Source organism: Rhincodon typus, chromosome 3 (genome assembly GCF_021869965.1).
Source record: "Rhincodon typus isolate 14 chromosome 3, sRhiTyp1.1, whole genome shotgun sequence".
NCBI lineage: Eukaryota > Metazoa > Chordata > Chondrichthyes > Orectolobiformes > Rhincodontidae > Rhincodon > Rhincodon typus.
Window position 1 is genome coordinate 9,403,959 of NC_063334.1, and position 23,655 is coordinate 9,427,613.

Genomic DNA, 23,655 nt, shown 5'->3' on the forward strand with positions numbered 1-23,655 from the left:
GGGCTTGTCATATGAAGACGCTGGGTCTGTACTTGATGGCGTTTAGAAGAATGAGGGGGGTTCTGATTCAAATTTACAGAATACTGAGAGCTTGGATAGAGTGGATAGAGAAAATGTTTCCACTAGTAGGAGAGACTAAGATGCAAGTGCACAGCCATAGAGTGAAGGGACAACCCGTTAGAACTGAGATGGTGAGGAATTTCTTCATCCAGGGAGTGGTGAATTTGTGGAACTCATTGCCATCGAGGATTGTGGAGGCCAAGTCACTGAGTGTATTTAAGACAGAGATAGATAGGTTCTTGATTGGTAAGGGGATCAACAGTTACAGGGAGAAAGCAGGAAAATGGGGTTGAGAAACATATCAGCCATGATCAAATGGTGAAGCAGACATGATGGGCTGAATAGCCTAATTCTGCTCCTATAGCTTGTGGTCTTTTGTGGGCTAATGGATTCCTTCTCTTTTATGTTTTGCTTTTTCAGAGTATCAGTTTCCACACGTGCATGACGAAGACACGTCAATCTAACATTCTATTACTTTGTTCAAAGCCTCAACTGTTGAGACAACCTTATTTGGATCACCCACAATTTACTCTACTTCAACATTAATAAGACAGAAGCTATGTTCTTCAGGCCCTACCATACCATTTGCAAGTTTGTCACTGATTCGATCCCATTCCCAGTCAATGGCACAGCCTGAATCAGACCTTCACACTCTGTGTAACCATGAGCTGAGTGAGAGACTCCATAACTACATTTGTCATCTGCAGACCACATTCCTCATGTCTGATATTGACCATGGTTTAACTTGCATGTTCCAATATTTTCCAAGTGGCCTCACACTCTCCAAATGTTTGCTGGCTGTATACCATCACTATCATCCATCACTTCAATTCTAGCTGAAATACATTGGCAACGAGTCAACCAACACTTCAAATTTAACATTTTCATCCCTCCATATCTCCACACCTATCTCCAAACCCCTGATCTTCGTTAACCCTAGCTTGAAACCCACCAATCACATTTTTGCCTTCAGCTGTTAGGGCCTGCAATTTCCTCCCCAAACCCCCTTGAGCTTACCCAATTTCCACTTCACTATTCACAGCCTTTTTAAAACCAGTCAACTTGATCACTTCTCAAGTTTCTCCTCTTTAGCTTAATGACCTTTTTTTCTTCCTTTGACCTCTCAGAAACACTTGGGACAGTTTTTCACATGAAAGGTGGATAATATTATTTTTTAATATGGTCAGTAAAGTCCTTAGAAATGCAACCCCTTCTGAAGAGTGTAACATATCGCAACTTACCAGAAACCTAATGCATTTTTAGACATTATAATTATTCAGCAGTATTGGCATTGATACCAGGGATGAAGGATGTTAAATGCAAAGCAAGATTAGAGAGATTGGGCTTATTCTCCTTGGAGCAGAGAAAATTAAGAGGTGACTTCATTGTAGTATTCGAAATTATGAACAATTTTGACAGGGTTAGGGAGGATATTCTGTTTCCAGTAGTTGTTATGTCAGTAACTAGGGGTCACAGTTTCAAGATTGTCAGCAAGAGAGCTAGGAGTGAGATGAGGAGAAACTTCTTTACTCAGAGTTGTTAAGATTAAGAATATGCTGCCTGGGAGTGTGGTTCGGGCAGATTCCATAGGACGGTTCAAAAGAGAACTGGATTTATTTGAAAGTGATGAAGTTAGAGGGCTACAGAGTTAAAGCTGGAGAGTGGGACCAGCTGGATAGCTCTTTGGAGAGCCAGAACAGACATAATGGGTTGAATGGCCTTGTTCTGTACTGTAAAATTCTGTGGATTCAATGTATTGGTCATTCTTCAACTTTCAATGTAAGGTATACTGGTGCTGAGTAAGAGAGCACGATCACCCAAAGCCAAGAATGATTTTCAATTCAGACAGTGCATAATTTGTGATCATATGGAGAAGCATCAAGTTATGGCTAGAAGGAAAATGACAAGATAAAAATCTGGCTGGGGACATTCTCCAAGTGGTATCTCAAACCTCTCAGCAGCTGAAAATGGAGGAAAAATGTGGCAACAAATTGGAAGCAGTCTGACCAGCCTCTTGACAGTAGAGTAATGAGTCAATTTGGATTTAAAATTTCATGGGAATAATTTACAATGGAAAATTAATCTAATAGCTTTTGACAATCTTAAAATCTTAAGTGCCTATTGCAGCTGATACAGTCCATTGGGCAACATAATTTTTACTATGAAAACATCAGGAAATGGCACTGAACAACACAATTGAGGAAGAATGTCTGCTTAACTCCTTCACTCAATCACAATCATGAAATGACACCTTGTACAGAAATGTGGCACAATCTCACAAAACAATTTTATAAACAGCCTAGAGGCAGAGGACAGATGCTGTAAGCAAATAATTACTTATGAAAAACAACAACTGAGTCAAAAGTATGTTTGCTCTGTGTTTTGTGTCTTTAGAAAATAGATCATAAACCCTTTCTTCACAATGTACTGGCATGTTTAGTTCAGAAACTCTCATTGTGTACCAGATTCTAACATTAGACATAACTGTGAGCATTAACAGCTGTTTAACAAAGTTAAACTAAACATCTGGTGTTCACAAAAAAAGGCTCACGTCAAAGTTTTGGATGCACAGAATTCTTTGCAGCTAAACTTTTAAGAAAGCAATTAAAAGTGCAAAAAGGGGGCATGAAAAAAAGACTTGCAAACAGGATTAGGGAGAATCCTAAGTTATTTTATAAAAATATTAAAAGGAAGAAGTTAACCAGGGAAAGTGTTGGGCCCATTAGGGACCAAGGGGACAACCTGTGTGTGGAGCTGCAGGATGTTGGAATGAATACTTCTCTTCAGTCTTCACTCTGGAAAAAGAGAACGTAAGTACAGAATTGAGGAAAAGGGAATGTGAGGAACTTGCAGAGTTTGACATGGGCAATAGGGAGGTATTGGACACTGTTAGGCTTAAAAACAGACAGTTCACCTGGCCCAGATGAAATACATCCCTGCTGCTGTGGTAGGCAAGGTGGGAAATTGCAGGGGCTCTGATACAAATTTTTAATTCCTCTCTGGCCATGGGGAGAAGTGCCAGAGGATTAGAGGACAGCAAGTGTGGTTCCACTTTTTAAGGGTGGTAGAGATCAACCAGGAAATTATATACTGGTGAGTCTTATGTCAGTGGTAGGGAAACAATTGGAGAAAATGCTGGAAGAACGGGTTAATATCCACTTGGAAAGGCATGAGTTAATTAAAGATATTTAGCATGGCTTTGTCAGAGGGAGATCCTACATAACAAATTTGTTAGAATTTTTTGAAAATATGACCAAGTGTGTGGATAAGGAAAGCTCAGCTGATATAATTTACATGGATTTTAGCAAAGCTTTTGACGAGGTACCACATGGGAGACTGTCTGAGAAGGTTAAAGCACATGAAATTCAGGGAAACTCGGTGAGATGGATCAGAAACTGGGTAATTAATAGGACAAAAAGGGTAGTGGTAAAAGGCTGTTTGAGTGACTGGGCGCTGGTGTCCAGCAGTGTACCACAAGGGTCAGTACCGGGACGCTCATTGTTTATTATATAAATAATAATATTGATAAAAACAATGGTGTTGGTTTGTATTGTTATCTTGTCGATTTTATCTCACAGACATCCATACTGATTTCTGATTTGAACAGACCAAGACGTTTCTGTATTTTTGTATCTTTTGTTTGTGTTTGGGGTGCCTGATTTCTTGCCTTCAGTTGTTGATAATATGCCCTGGTTTCTTACACTGTTAATTTCATCATATACGTTTTGCATATTTTTCCATCTTGCATTCCAACATCACTTTATTCTTTAGGCCCTGACTATGATTTAGAAAACTAAACTATCATCTCTGTCTTTTCACTGGTCAGCATTGTTATAGTATCTCTAAACAGAAGCACTTTAGATCAGATTGAATAAACTATTTTCTCCTAATGGAATTATTTTATAGTACAATGCTGAAGCATTTTATTCCCACGTTAAGCAAGTTGGTAAGGTGGTAGTATGTCTGAATAGTAATGAATCAAGTAAACATTCGGGTGAACTATGCTGCCCAATGCTGCCATATTTGAGGCAGGGATCTTCCAAAGTAAAAATGATTGCCAGTCCAACAACTCTGCATATCTCCCACCAGCAAGTAACAGGTAGCCCGCCCACCCATGCCAGAGACTTTTGTGGCTCTTAAAATGACCAGTTCTGGTCACTTACATCATACAGCCATAGAACTGTACAGCATGGAAACAGACACTTCTGTTCAATTCGTCTGTGTCGACCAGCTATCCTAAATTAATATAGTCCCATTTGCCAGCAGATGGCCCTTATCCCTCTAAACCCTTCCTATTCATATAGCCATCCACATGCCTTTTAAATGTTGTAATTGTACCAGTCTCTACCACCTCCTCTGGCAGCTCATTTCATATATGCACCACCCGTGAAAAAGTTGCCCCTTAAGTCCCATTTAAATCTTTCCTTTCTCACCTTAAACCTATGCCCTCTAGTTTTCGACTCCACTACCCTGGGGAAAAGACCTTGACTATTCACCCTATCCATGCCCCTCATGATTTTACCAACCTCTACAAGTTTAACTCTGAGCCTCCGACACTCCAGGGAAAATAGCCCCAGCCTATTCAGCCTCTTGCTGGAACTCAAACTCTCCAATCCTGGCAACATCCTTGTAAATCTTTTCTAAACCCTTTCAAGTTTCACAACTTCCTTAAGGTCTACCCCCTGACGGTGCATGATATGTTGCAGTTGGGAATTTTAGAAGAAAACCTCTCAAAAAGCAGGCATGATTTCTCAAATTCCGGTTTAGCTTTCCCCTAGCAAATCAAAATAATCTAGACGTGCTTCATAAAAAAATGAACATTCAATTATATAAACTTCCTTTGATTCTTTTGTTTTGTGGGACATATCTATTGATCCATTTATCCACCATAACTTCAGAACATCATTCAAACCTCGGGAAACGACGGTAGTGATAATGTTTGTTCTTGTCTGGAGTTTCTGCCAATCTGCCTCTGAAATTCCAGATGAAGGTAAACACCAAAGTGCACAATAATGCAACTTTCTTGATTCCTAGCCAGTAAAAGTTTCAGTAACTCAAAAATCTGGTGCAACATTAGATGATTGCACAAATTAATATTTTGTCGAATACTTAAGAGTTGATATCGACCTAGGAACAATAACCAAAGAGCTTTAGATGAATGTGCCCGTTGCTGAAGTTTTAGGTGACCAATGCCAGTTTGTCAAATGGGTCAGTTAGCCATGGTACACAGAGACAGACATGAACCAAATGAAGGAAACAGAAGAGGTGTTTCAAACAAACACCATCTGTATCTGTGTTTTTGCTCAAAACAACATGCGAGCATTAGTATGGTACACATTTTAAAACTACTTTCAGCCATAAATTATAGGCCTATTAATTAAATGAAACCCCTTACTATTTGGTCAACCGAAGTCCTAGCTCAATGCATGAAGTGGGCAAAATAAATTGATACGATGAAGCTGTGGGGCAGCTTGCTGAACAGATCTACAAGGAAACTCACAACCAAAGAACTAGTCCTTAACCACACTATTTGCTAATGATAACCAACCTATTCATACGTTTGTATTATTTACATTATAAATTTGTTTACACATATATCAGCCCAGCTTCAATTTAGTATTAATGATTTTGTGCTCCTTATTGTTAGAAACTGTAACATAAATTTTAAAAAGAGAAAAAAAACAAAAATATTTCATTCAGCCAAAGTGTATGTTTTCATCTCAACAGCGTGGCTAGCCACCTAGCAGTTCCAACAGCCTGTCACAATATCTAACAATGTGCTAACTGTACAACAGGGAAATGATCCACTTTACCAGATTACTGTGAAAGAAGAACAATTTACCCTTACACCCAAGCACATACAAAACTCATCTTACACTTAAGAGTAGATGGAAATTAGTAACTTCTGGTCTCCAACCATTAATATCTCAAGAAAGTAAGGATTTTATAAAATTAGTCGACTTATTTTTGATTTATCACTTTACTTATTAAACTACTCCTTGGTAGATCACAAAGGTTTTCAAATTTAATGTCATTGCATAAGTTGTCATCAAAAAATAGCTGCAAAGTGATTATCTTCAGAAAATTCCCTTATTCACCGACATGCTAAACCAAACCTAGATAAACTGGGAACTAAAAGAGTAGAATACGTCACATGTAATCTCTCTTCTTCACATCTTTGAAAAGATCGGATAAAATTAGAAGATAAGGTATTGAGATCAAACACCATTATAAGCAATTTCACTGCAACTCATCTGATTTTGCTTTGCAATTTGGCTGAAATGGTTGGATTAAATCTCTAACCCAATGCACTAGCTTCAAACAAAGTCATTTATCTTCATGACTGATCGATTATAACATCGGATTTTATAAAAGGTGACCCAACAGCTCTGTAGATGAATAATGATCCCAGACGGCAGATCCTACGCTTGATTTTCAGGGTTGTTTGTCATTAAAATGCACTCAGCTGTTTTACCTTTGACCCACTGTAAAGACGACAACCGAATAGAGTGCCAGGTGAAAGGAAGTTCTTTATTGAGATAGAACCATCCATCTCACCTCACTTGATTTGTACTTCATTTCATTCTTATTCAATATTATTGTCTGCTGCAGTACAGGTCACACCAGTCTGGTGCCCTAAACCTTACCCCTATCATAGGAACAATGAATATAGAAAACAATCCCCTCCATTTACACTTGTATATACTGAACTGGTGGGTTGCTTTCACACATTTATGTGGAATAGGATGAAATACTTTACCTGTTCTTTGCATATTTATTTCTATTAATATTCCACAAACAACTAAAATGTTTTTCAGGATATTTGCAGACATCTACCTTAAAATGACCACTTGTTCCTCTGATACAAACGTTCAATATTGAATAGAGAAAATAAAACCACCGACACTTAGTCAGCTCTGTAAATTGTAAAATAGAGAACATGGAAGATTGACTTGGATCCGAGGATTCACAATACCAATTCTGTTTAGCTCTGGATGCCTGCTGAACCTCTGCTTGTTCTTTTTGGGTTTTTTTATATCTGTGATAACACCTACATGGGAATCACTAAATAATCTTCCTGTGGAGCTCACTGAGTATGAGTTTCCATAATAGCAGGCAATGGCCTGCCCCACTGGAACTCATCACCTGAGCCCTTCATAACGCTGACCCAGTGCACTGCCCATAATAGGCTTGGGTTAGAAATATTTATTTAGCTACATGGATGATTGCTGGTGGTGGTTAGTAGTTTCAAACAAAGAAACAAATAAAAAAGTAACGGTGATTTGGTGGTGGGTAAGTCATTTGGTTTTGTGTATGATAACGCTTACTGGTGGCAGAATAGGGGGCTGAGCCCAGGTTCGACCGCTCCCATTGGCCTTTTTTCTTTTATTCTTCATTATCCTTTCGCTCTTTTTCTTTTCCTTTGGGTCTGGAGAGTGACAGGTGCGGGAGGAGGTCTTCGGCAGCAGTGCCAACATCTGGACGCTGGACATGGCTCCACTCCAGCCTGGGGTCTCCCGGCAAGCAAGGAGCAGGTCCTGGACTAACACCCCCAGCCCAGGCCCGAAGGCTAGGCTGAGCTCAGGATCCACAGCTGGGCCTGGGTGCCTGAAGGAGGAGGAGAGATGGCGGTCTCCCAATGTGGCAGTCATATCCCGGAGTGGGGGATATTCTCCCTACATGCCTCCACACCCCTCACTTTTGATGGTTCGCTTTGCCCATAATGAGCTTTGCATGTAAATATCTAATTAGCTACATGAGTGATTACTGGTGGCAGTTAAAAGGGAAAAAAAAAGAAGTCTCACTGATTTTGGGAAATTCACACAGTTGTGTGGGATATTACTTCTGAGTATAAATCAAAAAATGTCACTACGATTTAATGGGAGGAAAGTCATTAGGTTGTGTGTGACAGGAATTCCAGATACAAAATAAAGAAGAAAAGAAATAAAGTGGGGAAAAAAATGCAGACTCAGGTGAGGGACTCTTGTAGCACAGTAGTTGTGTCCCTAACTCTTAACTAGGAGGCTTGGGTTCAAATTCCTACCTACTCTAGTGGCATGCAATAATATCTCTGGGCAGGTTGACATACTGGGAAAATAACAGACAGATACAAGCAATGGTGATCCTGAAAAATAAGCTTGGAAAGGAAAAAGCAGACTCACATGGTGGTTGATAGTTAAAAACAGAATAATGATTTGATGGTGTGAAAGCCATTCAATTTTAAGAGATAACACTTCTGGAAAACAAAGGAGAAAGGAAAAAAGGAGACCCATAGGTATAAACAGGTCCAGGCAGAAGGCTGTGGAGGGTGTTATATCTGTCAATTGCCTGCCCCTCTTCTACAGTTACATTTGAATTTGGATGTCATTGCAGAAGGAGCAAGCAGTGTCCATCAATACTTTTGATGTCTTTAGAGAGAGCTGGGCTCTGCGGGGGATACAGTAATTTATTTCCCCCTCCAACTCCATTTTAATACAGCCCCTTCTCAGTTTCCCTACCCTTCCCTCCCCCCTCACTTTTGATGGTGAGCATTGCTTGTAACAGGCGCTGCATGTAAATATCCAATTGGTTGCATGTGTTTTACTGGTGACGATTATTAGTCAAAATCAAAATAAAAGTCACAGTGATGAGGTGGTAGAAAGCCACTCTGTTGTGTGGGATAACACTTCCAGATACAATAAAGTAGACCCATGGAGCTCCTGTGCCACAGTAATAGTGACCTTCCCTCTGAGCCAGGAGAGGCCCAGGTTCAAGGCCCATCAGGTACTGAGATACATAATAACACATCTGAATTGGTGGTTAAAATAAACCAGACCCAGTTTTACTGGTGGTGGTTAATAGTGAAATGACATTGAGTTATTCCAGTATCTTTTCCCCACTATATCTTCGCAATTTCCCAATACATTCTGTTAAGTAGTGGTGGCTCAATTATATATTAAAATTGATAATTGTCCTCAATTGTTCTGAGTTAATATAGTTTGAATCTTGGAACAATGTGGCACTATTTAAAGTTATGCAGAAAGTAGATTTAAAATTTACTGCCTGTAATTTATCTTTTAACTCCTACTTCAATTCCAAAAGTAGAAACTCTTTCATCTTAAATTACACATTGCTTTAAAATTCTAAGCTGGCTGTTTTCACTTGGTATTTTATCTTGCCAAATATCATGGGGTCAGCTCCAGGGAATGCAATGCCTTTACTTTTTAAGTAGACTGCACTGTGTGGGTTTACATTATCTCACAATTTTGTTTAGAATCAAAATTAGATCCTTAATCCAATTACATTAAAAATATAGCTTCAGTGATACAGCTTTTCCATGACAGCCTTTTCTCACCCCCCGAGGATTAGCTGACCTCAACAAGAAATTGTAGCACAAGATCCAGAAATTTTGTCACAGCTGAATATTGCCGTTATGTACACAAAAGTTGCCAAGACATGACAAATCCCTTTCTAGTTTCTTTGGCAAGCTAACAAATAGACAAGAGGTCATCCAAGCCGCCTGTCTGTTCATTATGTCATCCAAGCAAATTTAATCTAAATAGCTAAATTTTTTTTGGGCTTGTAATGACTAATAATTACACAATGCAACTGAATGATACAATTCATACATTGTAATAAAAACAAATTTGATTCTTGTTAAAGGCAATTAGCTGAAGAAACTCAACATACTGGTTGTGCCCTGAAGTTTCCATGAACATTTATTTCTTCTATGCTTTGCATCAATACCATTGCAACAACTAACATTTGTCAAATACAATTATGCCGAAGCTCAGGCTATATTGAAATAACAACCCAGAATCCTTATAAATGTATAGACAGCCTAAAGATGCTCATTGGATTTGATGATTTAAAAAATCCATTTGATTGGGAAATCAAAAAGATGGACTTCTGTATAGAGACATGGTTGTGGATCCTATGTGGACATTTTCCACATGATGATCATTTTATGATAGATACTTATATGAAACACCTCTAATCACTATCCTCTACAAACAATTAAAAACATATTTGTGTTAAGAATGTTTTGTATAATTCGTGTTTTCAATTTTCTTTAACTAGAAGATCAAAATTCTCTTACACTAGCTCAATGTCATTTTACGCTCGGGCATGTCACACAACTATCCCCTCAGACTCCTCACATCAGTCCCTCATGTACTACAGAGAGCTCACAACTTTGGCTCAACTGGCCCAAGCTGGTGTTTTTGGTCAAAATGTTTCTTGCAACCTATTTGGTCTGAACCATTCAAATTATCTTTATGTTTCTTTCTCCCTCATATACTTACTTGGATTCCCCTTAAACGAGTTATGCTATTTGCCTCAACTATTTCGTCTGATAGCAAATTCTATATTCTACCCGCTGTTTGAATTTTAAAAAAAAGTTTCCTCTAGATAGTTTTAGATTTATCATCTCTGAATCCTTGTCACTTAACTCGCTGCCACTTGCATCCTACCTAGTAAGAGTAGTTTAAAATTAACACCATGGCTATTATTGAGTCTTACTTACTTGTGACCCATCTCATGAGCAATTGTAAAGGCCAGATTCAGTCCATTGTCCTCTGCAAGAACACACTTCTTTCTTTCACTGCACATCCCACTAAGGTATGCTATACCTGCCAAAATGAAATACAAACGAGACAAATTGAAAATTGCAATACAGTAATCCTACTTCTGAACACAAAATTTAGTAATAGATAAATTACCTATTTTTAGAGATAAGAATTAACAATTTACAGTTATTTTTGAGAGGTTTTATGCTCAAGTTGCCTTCTGAGAAGCAAATGTAGTTAAAACTTTTGAATAGCAAAACATACCCAAATCAACAATTTTTTAATTTGTTCATGGGACATGGGCACAGCTGGCTGATCCAGCATTTAGTAGCATCCCTAGTTGCCCCTGGATTTGAGTGGCTTGCTAGGCCCATTTCAAAACATAGTTGATAGTCAACCACATTGCTATGGGTCTGAAGTCACATGTAAGCCAGACCAGTTAAGGATGGCAATTTCCTTCCCTATCAGATGCGAGAGTGAACCAGATGGATTTTTACAAGCAGACAACAGTTACATGGTTACTATTAGGCTGGCTTATAATTCCAAATTTCTACTGAATTCAAATTTCCACTGTCTGTCTTGACTGAAGTTACCAGTTGGACACAATATAAACCCGGAAATACTAGGGCTTGTAAGAAAGCCGTGACAATAATCGTGGGTGACTTTAATATTCATATGGACTGGATTAAGCGAATTGGCAAAGGTAGTCTTGAGGGAAAGTTCCAAATGCATTAAAGATTTTTTCTTCAAGCAATGTTCTGGGGAACCAGCCAGAAAGCAGGCTCGTGGACTGGTTGTTGTGCAATGAGGTGGGATTAATTAACGATCTCATAGTAAAGGATCCTCTATGAAGAGTAATCATAACACGCTAAAAATTCAAAATCATTTGGAGGGTGAGAAACTGGAGTCTCATACTGGCTTTCTGGGGTTAAACAAAGGTAATTATTTTGACATAAGACAGATCTGGCCCTAGTGGACTGGGCAGCAAGACTGAAAGGTAGGACACATGGTGTCTAGTGGATGAACAGTGGCAAATAGTTAGGTAAATATTGAACAGCAGCGTGGGGGTGGGTGAGGCAAGCATCCATGGCTAGGGAAGAAAGTTAAAGATAGCTTAAGGGCAAAAGCTAAGCATACTATATTGCAAAGGTCAGTATCAGGATGGAGAATTGGGAAACTTTTAAAAGACCAAAGGGTTACTAAAAAGCAGTAAAATGAGCAAATGTTAATTATGGAAGAAAATGGTGCAAATTGTGATGAAACTATGGCTTTAAGAGGTGTATTTTGTCCTTTTATTTTGAAGAGAAGTTTTGTGAAAGAGGTACTGAGCTGTCTCCTCCAAGAAAATAACGTAAACAGTGTTTGAGGCCTTGGAGTTCTTTTTAAATGTTGGAACAATAGAAGCAGCATGAATGGGTGGAGTCAGGCTAACAAAGACTTTCAGCAGCTGTTAGGGTTTTGAAGCTAGTTTGGAAGCTACTATGTCTCTCTCTGCTACAGCTAAAAACTTGGGTTCTCTTTGCTGCCAGAATCGCACATGAGAAAATCTGTTTTACTGACTTTGCCTTTGCTAAGGGTATGTTTAAGGGCTATTACTATATTAGAACAGTTGCTGTTTAGCAGTTAAATAACATACTATTGTGTTAATTTTTTCAGTTGAGTTACATTATTCCAATTCTTTTTTTTGTTTGTAGTTGAACAGTGGAGGTAAGAATAAAATGTGGTTTGCTTAAAGCCGAGTAACATGACCAATTGAATTATATCTGTGACACAGCACCTCCCACTTGCCTTGAAATAAGATAAAAGGTATGGTCTGGACTATCTCCTTCAAATGTTTGCAGGGGGTTTGGTCTAATCCATAACAAAATACAAAAACTGGAGAGCAAAAGCTTCTATAAGGCATATGAAAAGGGAACAGAATAGCAGAAGTGAATGCTTGTCCCATAGAGAAGTTAATAGTGTGGAACACAAAAATGGCAGGGACACTAAATTAATAGAGACAACAAGGTGCAGGGCTGGATGAACACAGCAGGCCAAGCAGCATCATAGGAGCAGAGAGGCTGACGTTTCGGGCCTCGACCCTTCATCAGAAAAGACTAAATTAATAGTTTGCTTCCATTTTCATGGTGGAGGCACTAGTACCATCTCAATAGTAACTGGTAATGTAGAGGCTATAGAAAGGGAGGAACTTACAACAGTCATCAACACTAGGGAAAAGGTACTGAGTGAACTCTTGGAATTGAAGACAGACAGGTCCCTAGGGCCTGAGGGCGTACATCCCAGGATTTTTAAGGAAGTGGCAGCAGATATAGTGGATACAGTGGCTATGACATTCCAAACTTCCCTACATTCTGGAAAGGTTCCAGTGGATTGGAAAAATTCTAATGTAACACCCTTATTCAAAAAGAGAGGGAGACAAAAAATAGGAAACTGCAGGTCAGTTAGTTTAACATGTGTCATTGGGAAATTGTTGGCATCCATTACTAAGGAAATGGCAAAGAGAAATTTGGAAAGTCAAAGCCCAATCCATCAGAGTCAGCATCTCTGATGGTTCTATGAAGGATAAATCATGTTTGATTAATTTGCTAGAGTTTTCCGAAGATGTAAATGATTTGGATGAAGGAGTGGAAGGGTGGACGATACAAAGGTGGGTCACATTGTGGACAGTGCGGAGGGATGTTCTAGGTTACAAAGGGACATTGATAGGATGCAGAGCTGGGCTGAGAAGTGGCAGATGGAGTTTAACCCTGAAAAGTGTGAGGTGATTCATTTTGGAAGGACAAATTTGAAAGCAGAATACAGGGTTAACGGAAAGATTCTCGGCAGTGTGGAGGAGCAGAGGGATCTTGGGGTTCATGTTCACAGTTCCCTGAAAGCTGCCTAACAGGTGGATAGAGTTGTTAAGAAGGCGTATGGTGTGTTAGTTTTCATTAATAGAGGGATTGAGTTCAAGAGCCGTGAAGTTATGCTCCAGCTGTACAAAAGCCTGGTTCAGCCACATCTGGAGTATTGCGTCCAGTTCTGGTCACCTCATTACAGGAAAGATGTGGAAGCGTTGGAAAAGGTGCAGAGGAAATTTACCAGGATGTTGCCTGGAATGGAGGGAAGATCTTACGAGGAAAGGTTGAGAGAGCTAGGGCTTTTCTCTTTAGAACGATGAAGGCTGAGAGGTGACTTGTTGAGGTGTACAAAATGATCAGAGGTATAGATAGGGTAGACAGCCAGAGACTTTTTCCTAGGGTGGAGGTAGCTTTTACGAGGGGACGTAGTTTTAAAGTGAAAGGAGGTCGATATCGGGGAGACGTCAGAGGTAGGTTCTTTACTCAGAGTGGTAGGGGCGTGGAATGCATTGCCAGAGAGGGTAGTGGAGTCGGCCTCATTAGGGACATTTAAGCGGCTATTAGATAGGCATATGGATGATAGTATAAGGTAGTGGTGGAGGTTAGATAGACCTTAGGTTTCGGGTAAAAGTTCGGCACAACATTGTGGGCCGAAGGGCCTGTACTGTGCTGTACTGTTCTATGTTCTATGTTCTATGTAACAAGCAAAGTGGTTAATGGGAGGTTCTGTAGACGTAATATATCTGGACTTCCAGAAGGCATTTGATAAGGTGTTGCACAAATGGTTAATATACAAAGTAAGATCACACTGGGTTAGTGGTAACATTTTAACTTGGATAGAGGACTAGCTAACAAACAGAAAGCAGAGAGTTGGGATAAATTGGACATTTTCTGATTGGCAAGCTGTATCTAGCAGGGCGACACAGGGTTCAGTCCTCAGACCACAACTATTTACAATCTATGTTAGTGACTCAGACTAGGGGATAGAAGTACTATAGTCAAATTTGCAGATGACATTAAAATAGGTGGAAAAGTATGTTGCAATGAAGAAGTAAAAAATTTACAAATGGATATGGATAGGTTAGGTGAATGGGCCAAAATTTGGCTAATGGAGTTTAACATGAGTGAATAAGTATGAAGTTATCCATTTTGGTCAGAGTGTAAAATGGCAGCTTATTAATAAATAGAAAGAAACTTCAAAATGTTTCAGTGCGAAGGGATCTGGACATCCTCGTGCATGAGTCACAGAAAGCTAGTATGCAAGAAATAATGAGGACAAATTAAATTTGTGGCATTTATTGATGAAGGAATAACAGAAAAGTAGGGAGCATTCTTGCAATTGTACAAAGCATTGGTGAGACCACATCTGAGTACAGTGTATAGTTCTGGTGTCCCTACTTGAGGAGGGATGTAATTCCATTGAAAGCAGCTCAGAGAAGGCTCACTAGACTAATCCCAGAGATGAAAGGCTTGCATACGAGGAAGAGATTGAGCAGTTTAGACCTGTACTTGCTAGCATTTAGAAAGATGAGAGGAAATCTAATTGAAGTACACATGGTGTTATAGGGGATTGACAAAGTAGACAGAGAGGACATTTCCCCTTTAAGGCAATCTAGAACGAGAGGTCATAGTCTTAGGATAGATTTAAAACAGAGACGAAGAGGAACTACTTCGCTCATTATGTTATGAATTCACTACCCCAGAGGGTGAAGGATGCTGGGCTATTTAGTAAATTCAAGGAGGAAATAGACAGATTTTTTAATTAGTAATGGTTTAAAGGGTTATGGGAAGGGGGCAGGAAAATGAAGTTGAGGCTGAGACAAGGCTCAAATGACAGAGCAAGCTCAAGGAGCTGAATTACTTACTCGTGTTCCTAGTTCTTATATTCTTACCAGAACACAAACCTGGGAGTACGAGCCGAATGACACTACCACCATCTCCCTTTGAGAAACAGATTAGAGGGAAAACATGCAACACTGGAGTACTCAGGTATTAAGTTATTAATTGTTTTAAAAAAACTATTTTACAGTGTATTTCAGGAAACTATTGTGTTTTGTTTTCATGCATGGGATAGGAGCAACACTGACTGGACCTTCTTTTAATGTCCACATCTTATTAAATTCAAATACCAGCAGGTACCATGATGGGATTTGAACCCACACTGCCTTGGACCTCTAGATTACTGCTTTAGTGGCATTACTATTAAGCCACTGACACCTCCTATTCACATGCTTCTTAGAAAAACCACTGCCAGAGATGGATTCATGTTGGAATGGGTATTTTGGGGGCTATGTATAAATCTTATGTGGTACACACACCTATTTTTCATAAAAGCAAACTGCCTTGACTACATAACACAAGTTTCCTCACAGTATTCCATGAACCAAGAATTTATATTAGCTTGGAAGTCATCTCCTTTCAATTTTCCAGTGTTTACATTTAAAAAAAACAAAGCTATGCTGCTGGTTATGTTTTAAGCAAGAGGAAGGTTAGCTTATTATACAACTAATAAGGTTACTAATATAAAAGTTGTAAAGTTATTCACTAAAATACAAAGACATAAAGCAAGTAAGGGAAAAGATTACATCGAAAAAATGAAACAGGAGTAGAAGTAGACCATTTAGCCCCTCAAGCCTGCTTTACCATTCAAAAAATCATGGGTAATCTGTTTGTGTTTCGAATTTCACATTCTCAGCCATTTTGGTAACCCTCAATTCTTCCAACCAACAAGAATCTATCCATCTCTACCTTAAAAGTATTCATTGACCCTAATTCTATCACCTACTGAGAAAAAAGCAAAGCATCCTATCTGGCTGCATCGCAGCTTGGTACGGCAACTGCTCTACCCAAGACTGCAAGAAATTAGAGAGTTGTGACCGTAGCCCAGTCCATCACAAAAAACAGACTTCCTTCCATTGTCTCCATCTATACTTCCCACTGCCTCGTGAAAGCAGCCAACATATTCAAAGAAAAACCAAAAGAACTGCGGATGCTGTAAATCAGGAACAAAAACAAAGTTGCTGGAAAAGCTCAGCAGGTCTGGCAGCATCTGTGGAGGAGAAAACAGAGTTAACGTTTCGGGTCCGGTGACCCTTCCTCAGAACTCAGAACATAATCAAACACCCCTCCCGCCCAAGTTATACTCTCTTTCACCCTTGTCCATTGGGCAAAGGATACAAAAGTCTGAAAGCACGTGCCAACAGATTTAAAAACAGCTTCTTCCCCGCTGTTATCAGACTTATGAATGGACCTCTCAGATATTAAGCTGTTATTTCTCTGCACCTCCTCTGTGTTCTGTTCTATTACCCTAATGTACTTATATAAGGTATGATTTGTCTGGTTAGCACACAAAACGATACTATTCACTGTATCTCAGTATACGTGACAATAATAAATCAAATCAAGAGTTCCAAAGTCATACAGCTTTGAGAAAAAGAAATCTCCTCATAGCTGCCTGAAATGGCAATGATTAATTTTAAAACAGTGTCTCTGGTTTTGGACTGAAGTGTCCTTTTCACATCAACCTTATCAAGACCATCCAGGATCTTATACATTTCAATGAAGTCACACCTCACTCTCTAAACCCCACTGGGAACTAGCCCAGCCTGTCCAACCTGTCCTCATAAGTCAACCAACTCCTGCCAGGCTTTAATCTAGAAAACATTCTCTGAAATGTCTCCAATACATTTATATCCTTTCTTAATTAAGGAGACTAGAACTGCACACAGTATTTGAACTGTAGTGTAGCCAATGCACTATATAGCTGAAATGTGCCAAACTTATTTTTATGTTGAATCCCCCTTACAATAAATGATAGTATTCCACTGACCTTATTTGCTGTAGCTGCATTATAAATGTTTATGACTGTACTAGAACACTTAAAATTGCTCAACATCTTGGAATCCTTTGTTTAAGGAATAGTCATTGTTCCTGACAAAGTGAGCAACTTCACATTTTCCCATATTGTACTCAATCCAATGGATTTTTGCTCACTGAACAATTTACATCTGTCTACAACTTTGTTGTCTCTTCCTCACAACAAACTATCTTCCCTATCTTGATGTTTGTGAATTTAGCTATCATGCCTTCTCACATTTAAGTCATTGAATAAATTGTACAAATCCTGAGGCCCCCGCATAGATGCCTGTGGGATTCTACTGATCACATCCTGCCAATCTTGTTTTTTTGCCAAACTTCTATCCATGCTAATATGCTACCTCTTAAACCATGACCTTTTACTTTCCACAATAACTTTTGATGTGGCACCTTATCAAATGCCTTCCGGAAATCCAAGAACAGCATGTCTACAGGCTTCACTTTATCCACAGCACATTATACCTTCAAAGAACGCCAACAAATCAGTTAAACATGATTTCCCTGTAACAATACCATGTTGACTTTTCCTAATTATGTTGAGTTTTTCTAACTGCACAGTTTATAATCTGTTTAACAATAAATCTTAACATCTTCCCCAGGACAGACAGCAAGGAATTTGATATACACCTGAACCATGCTGGGGCCAATGTTCTCGTGAAGTGCATAGCCAAGGACTATGTAGAGAGGGTTTTAACAAAAATAGTGGAGGCAAGGGGAAAGGAGGCAAGGTGGAAATATGTGATACATCAAAAAGTAGAGACAAGAGACAAGTAATCTGGGCAATGAGAGTTAGAATGGGAGCACAGGGTAAAATGCAGACATCAGCCTGTAGCCCCATCACTTTGCTGAGTACCACTTCCTTGGTGATTGTAATTTTGCCAAGTTTCCCACTCCCTTCCATCTTCTGTTTTACAGCTATTACTAGAAAGGTTTTAAAAAAAACTCCTATACAGTGAAAACAGATAGGGTTTAAAATACTAGTCTTCACCGCGATCTCCTCCCTTACAAACAAGATGTAAAATTCAAACGTGATGCGTTTGCTGCTACCAAAGAGAGCTCTAATGCTGAAGTTGTTAATAAATCTGGTTATATTACACAATACCAAGATAACTTCAACTTGTTCTTTGGTCAATTCCAAAACATACTGCTCTATAGAACTCTCTCAAATAAATTCTATGAACTCCTCGAGCAAGCTATTCCTGCCAATCTGACTTTTCCAGGCTGCCTGCACCCATGTTTATTGCTGCCACTTTATCACAAAGATGCAGGATTTCTTTTTGTATACTTTGCCCCACATTGTGGTTACTGTTAGAGGAGCTGTAGACCTCTCCTACCAGTAACAACTTCTTTCCTCAACTGTTACCTCCACCTAAAGAGATTCTACATCCTGATCTCCCGAACCAAGCTTACCTCTAACATTGGCACAAATGCCTCTTGCTTAATATTGTTGCCTTTTACTGAGCTTCCTTCTTTTTTCCCTTGAATATCATATGTCCTGCAATATTCAGGCCCCAACCTCATCATCCTGCATCATCCTTCACGATGGTTATCATATTTATTCACTTCAAATTTACTTGCCTATATGCATTCTGGGTGGGATCATCTCAGGCCGAGAGATATGGAGTGTGCTGAGGCAATGGCAGAATCAGAAGAATTGTTTGGCAAGTCCCGCCTTGATATTGAGAGCATCTTGCTACATCTTCTGCATAAGCAGCACAACAGGATTCTAATGCAAGTTCCCTGTTGATATTCATTACTACATTAACAGTCCAACTCACCACCAGCTGTGATCCTACCAATCTCACCATACAAACGAGTTACTGGACAAACTCGGCATGAAACCAGAGTGGGTTTGTCACAAGTTCAACTCACTGCTTACTCATATGTTGGACACTGGGCACTGACATCTCAGAGCATACTCCATGGTCACTGCTCACATGCACCCCAAATCCAAGGACTTTGGTGTCAACCTTTATGAAGCCTCATGACGCCCCTCCAATCCACAAACAGGACATTTCTGCACTTCAGTGCTGCACCAGGAACTCTCATTGTAGCCCTGGAGCAAGGACACTGCTCAGGGACACACTTCCAGCTGGTGGACCTGGCTGTATCTCCAGCTGATTCTGGCCTTACATTGTCTTTATACTTTTGCCCTCTCAGCCAGTAATATCTGGCACATATTACTACGGTTTTACCATTGCTTTTAACTCAGACATAAAGCCAGGAAGCTTGCCACAAATGTCAGCAGAACACAGTCCAGTAAAGGGGAATAAGGCTTTGTTCAAGGGATTGTGGCAGTAAGTCAAGGGCAGCCTCTGATACCCTCGTCAATACTCCAGACTCAGAGCCAGGATTCTCAGCGAAGGGAGGAGAGGGGGTGGAGTTGAATGATGACCAGCACACTAGCCACTTTGAATCTTTCAGCTCTATTGTGAGCTATTTGCTCCCGGCATGAGAGAGATACATATCAGGAAAGATCAAAGTGGCCGGCACAACTATTACTGTTGGTATAGGAGGGAAGGTTTCTGAAGCTAGTGAGCAGCACAGAAGATATGCAGGGTTAGTGGTGTCACAGCTGGAATGGGGAGGGTGAATGAGGGAATACTTTACAGACAATGGTGAGAGATTAGCAGAGCAAGTGCATTGGTGGAAGGTGGATCCAGTACAACAGGGATCAGAGAGAAGACACTGGCAGAGTAGAGAAGGACATTGACCTTCTGCCTACAGTGTTGGGCATTCCTTCAGATACCTGAGACTGCTTTACCTTAGACTGGGTTGTCTCATTCTGGTGTTGTGGCCTCCATTGATGGTCCTAAGGGAGAAGGAAGACCTACCTAAGCACCAGGGCATCCAACAGGCGCTTCAGGTCCCTGCTCACAAAGCTGAACACCATTTGCCCCATCTGCAATGTCAGGGAAAATGTCAGGAACCGTACACAGCAGTTCCAGACAGTAGTATTTGTCCAGGTGCATATTTTAAATATGATGTGGAGATGCCAGTGTTGGACTGGGGTGGACAAAGTCAAAAGTCACACGACACCAGGTGAGAGACCAACATATTTATTTAAAATCACAAGTTTTCGTAGCATTGCTCTTTTGTCAGGTGAAGTGGAAGGAGGCATACAGGCAAGATAATTCCAGGTAGCTAAGAATATCAACAAATAAGTACAGACAGTGTGAGTAGAGTGCCAACAGGCTGAACAACAAGTGGAGGGATGACGTATGAACTGATTAACAAAGGCAGAGAAATAATTACAAAAGTAAGATGGAGTTAGAGACAAACCAAATGGCTGGAATAACATCAGTAGGTACAGACTCGCATGACAAGGGTTTAACAGAAGTAACAAGGTACTCAAAAACTGTACAAACTAATTCAGACAGAGCTTAGATCAGATGGATCCAGGGAGAGCTCACCAATTGGGTACAAAATTGGCTTGACGTGATAAAGAGTTGTTGTTCAGACTAGAAGCCTGTGACCAATGGTGTGCCGCAAGGATTGGTGCTGAGTCCATTGTTGTTTTTCAATTATAGAAATAATTTGGATGACAATATGGGAGGCATGTTTAGTAAGTTTGCAGATGACATCAAAATTGGTGGTATAGTGGACAGTGAACAAGGTTATCTAAGAGTACAATAGGATCTTGATCAACTGGGCCAGTGAGCCAAGGAATATCTGATGGAGTTTAATTCAAATAAATGCGAGGAGTTACATTTTGGTAAGACAAACCAGGGGAGGTCTTACACAGTTAATGGTAGGGCCCTGGGGAGTGTTGTCAAATGGAGAGACCTAGGGGTAAAGGCACATAGTTCCTTGAAAGGTGGTGTCACAGGTAGACAGGGTGGTGAAGAAGGCATTTGACACGCTTGCTGTCATCAGTGAGGGCATTGGATATAGGAGTTGGGACGTCATGTTACAGATGTACAAGACATTGGTAAGGCCAAATTGCAGTATCATGTACAATTCTGGTCACCCTGGTATAGAAAGAAAATTACAAATCTGGAAAGGGTGCAAAAAATACTTACAAGAATGTTACCGAGAATGGAAGGTTTGAGTTATAAGGATGGAATGGACAGGCTGGGACTTTTCCCTGGAATGTGGGAGGCAGAGGGGTGACCTGACAAGAGGTTTTTAAAATCATGAGGGGCATAGATAAGGTGAATAGCCAAAGTCTTTTCCCTGGGGTAGGGGAGTCTAAAACTAGGGGACAGAAATTGAAGGTGAGAGGGGAATGATTTAAATGGGACCCGAGGGGCAACTTTTTCACAGAGGGTTGATGCCTGTGTGGAATGAGCTGCACAGGAAGTGGTAGAGGTGGGTACGATTACAACTTTTAAAAGGCATTTGGACAGGTACATGGATAGGAAAGGTTTAGAGGGGTATGGGCCAAACGATGGGACTAGTTCTGTTCAGGAAACCTGGTCAGCATGAAGTTGGGCTGAAGGGCCTATTTCTGCGTTATATGACTCTATGTCTCTGTTTTTTGATATACCATATCTTTCCACATTTGACTCCTTGTCTCTATTATTTAGTTTAAAACCCTTTCTATTTTCCCAGTTAATTATGCAGTTCACAAGAACACTGGCCCTAGTATGGCTCAGCTGTGTATCATCACAACAGTATAACCGGGAACAGTATTACAGTATAACTTTGTACACACAAAGAAGAAAATGAGATTAGTCTCCAGTACCAAAGCTTGTGTAAAGATTCCTCTTTCTTAACTCACGGGATTTAAACTGGAAATCAGATTCAGCAGCTGCAATTGCTTCTGTTGTCAAATTGTTGGGGGTTGCTCCCACAGACACATCAGAACGTGGAACAGGTCCTGAGAGTAAGCCAAGATTCCTTTGTTTCGCTTGTCGGGCTCTGAAGGTTGTGCCTCTGGATAGAGTGGTTGAGCACACAGTCCTTTGCTGTTTTAGGTGTGTCCTAGATGTCTCCCTCTGTCTCCCTTTTGAGAAATGGTTGTTGTCTATTCCCTAAATGTGTTCAGATGGTTCTTCTCAAATGGCCAAGCTCAACCAGCTCTTGCCACAATCAAACAAAATGGTTGGCAATTGTTAATTTTAGATGAATCATTGTTCCACAAAGCAAAATCATTTCTTCTGGAATAAAAACAGAAATTGATGGAGAAACTCAGCAGGTCTGGCAGCATCTGTGGACGGACGAAGCAGAGTTAATGTTTTGGGTCCGGTGACCCTTCTTCAGTGCATTGACACCGATTTCTCTCTCCACAGATGTCAGTACTGGCTCCTGAAAGAGCTACCCAGCTCGTCTCAATCTTCAGCCCAATTTCTGTAGCCTATATATCCAGCTCTCTTTTGAAACCTCCTATGGAATTTCCCTCCACCACTCTCCCAGGCAGCACATTCTAAATCCTAACATCTGAGTAAAGAAGTTTCTCCTCATTTCACTCCTAGCTCTCTTGTTGACAACCTTGAAGTTGTCACCCCTAGTTACTGACATACAATTCTTGGAAACAGAAATTCTTATTTAACCTGTCAAGGTTGTTCATAATTTTAAACACCTCAATAAGGTCACCTCTTAATCTTCTCTGCTTGAAGGAGAATAAGCCCACTTTCTCAAATCTTTCTTTCTATCTAAAGTCCTTCATTCCCATGTCATTCCAGTAAATGTGAAGTCATGTGGTATATTTTATGTCTTTTCCCCAAATGTCACACCCTAATTTTGTTGTCACGTTAATTGCAGCAAAACCTGTTGCTCAGACTTTGCTGGATCTAATTCTTAAAATGAAAGACCAACTCATATGCTTTCTTCTTGTATTTTGTTTCTGTTCTGTAAACCTCAGCTATCTAAATCCAGATCTTTCTCGTAATAATTAGACAACTGGACTGATTTGCACTGACTCTACAATATACTACATTATATATCAGCATGTTTGTTTACAAAATGTGTACAACTGTCACAAATCAATAAAAATCCATAAGCAGTGGATAACAATCAAACCCCAGTTCCAGGTGCTTTGAGGCAACAACTAATGGGGTGGCACAGTGGCTCAGTGGTTAGCACTGCTGCCTCACAGCACCAGGGGGGCTAGGTTCAATTCCACCCTCAGGCAACTGTCTGTGTAGAGTTTGCACATTCTTTCCATGTCTGCATGGGTTTCCTCCAGGTGCTCCAGTTTCCTCCCGCAGTCCAAAGATGTGCAGGTTAGGTTGATTAGCCATGCTAAATTACCCATAGTGTCCAGAAATGTGCAGGCTAGGTAGGTTAGATGTAGGGGTACAGGGACAGTGGGTCTGAGTGGGCTAATCTTTGGAGGGGTGACATGGACTCAATGGGCCAAATGGCCTACTTCCACACTGTAGGATTTT

At 40.1% G+C, this 23,655-nt stretch overlaps 1 protein-coding gene across 1 annotated transcript in view; it reads right to left on the minus strand.

Annotated features, from left to right (window-relative positions):
- The window catches only part of LOC109920043 (A disintegrin and metalloproteinase with thrombospondin motifs 19-like), a 412,216-nt gene that overhangs the window by 269,638 nt on the left and 118,923 nt on the right, over positions 1–23,655 (minus strand). The window contains exon 8 of the mRNA XM_048619810.1: positions 10,565–10,670. Within this exon, the coding sequence (XP_048475767.1) occupies positions 10,565–10,670 (106 nt within the window). The remainder of the gene's footprint in view (positions 1–10,564; positions 10,671–23,655) is intronic.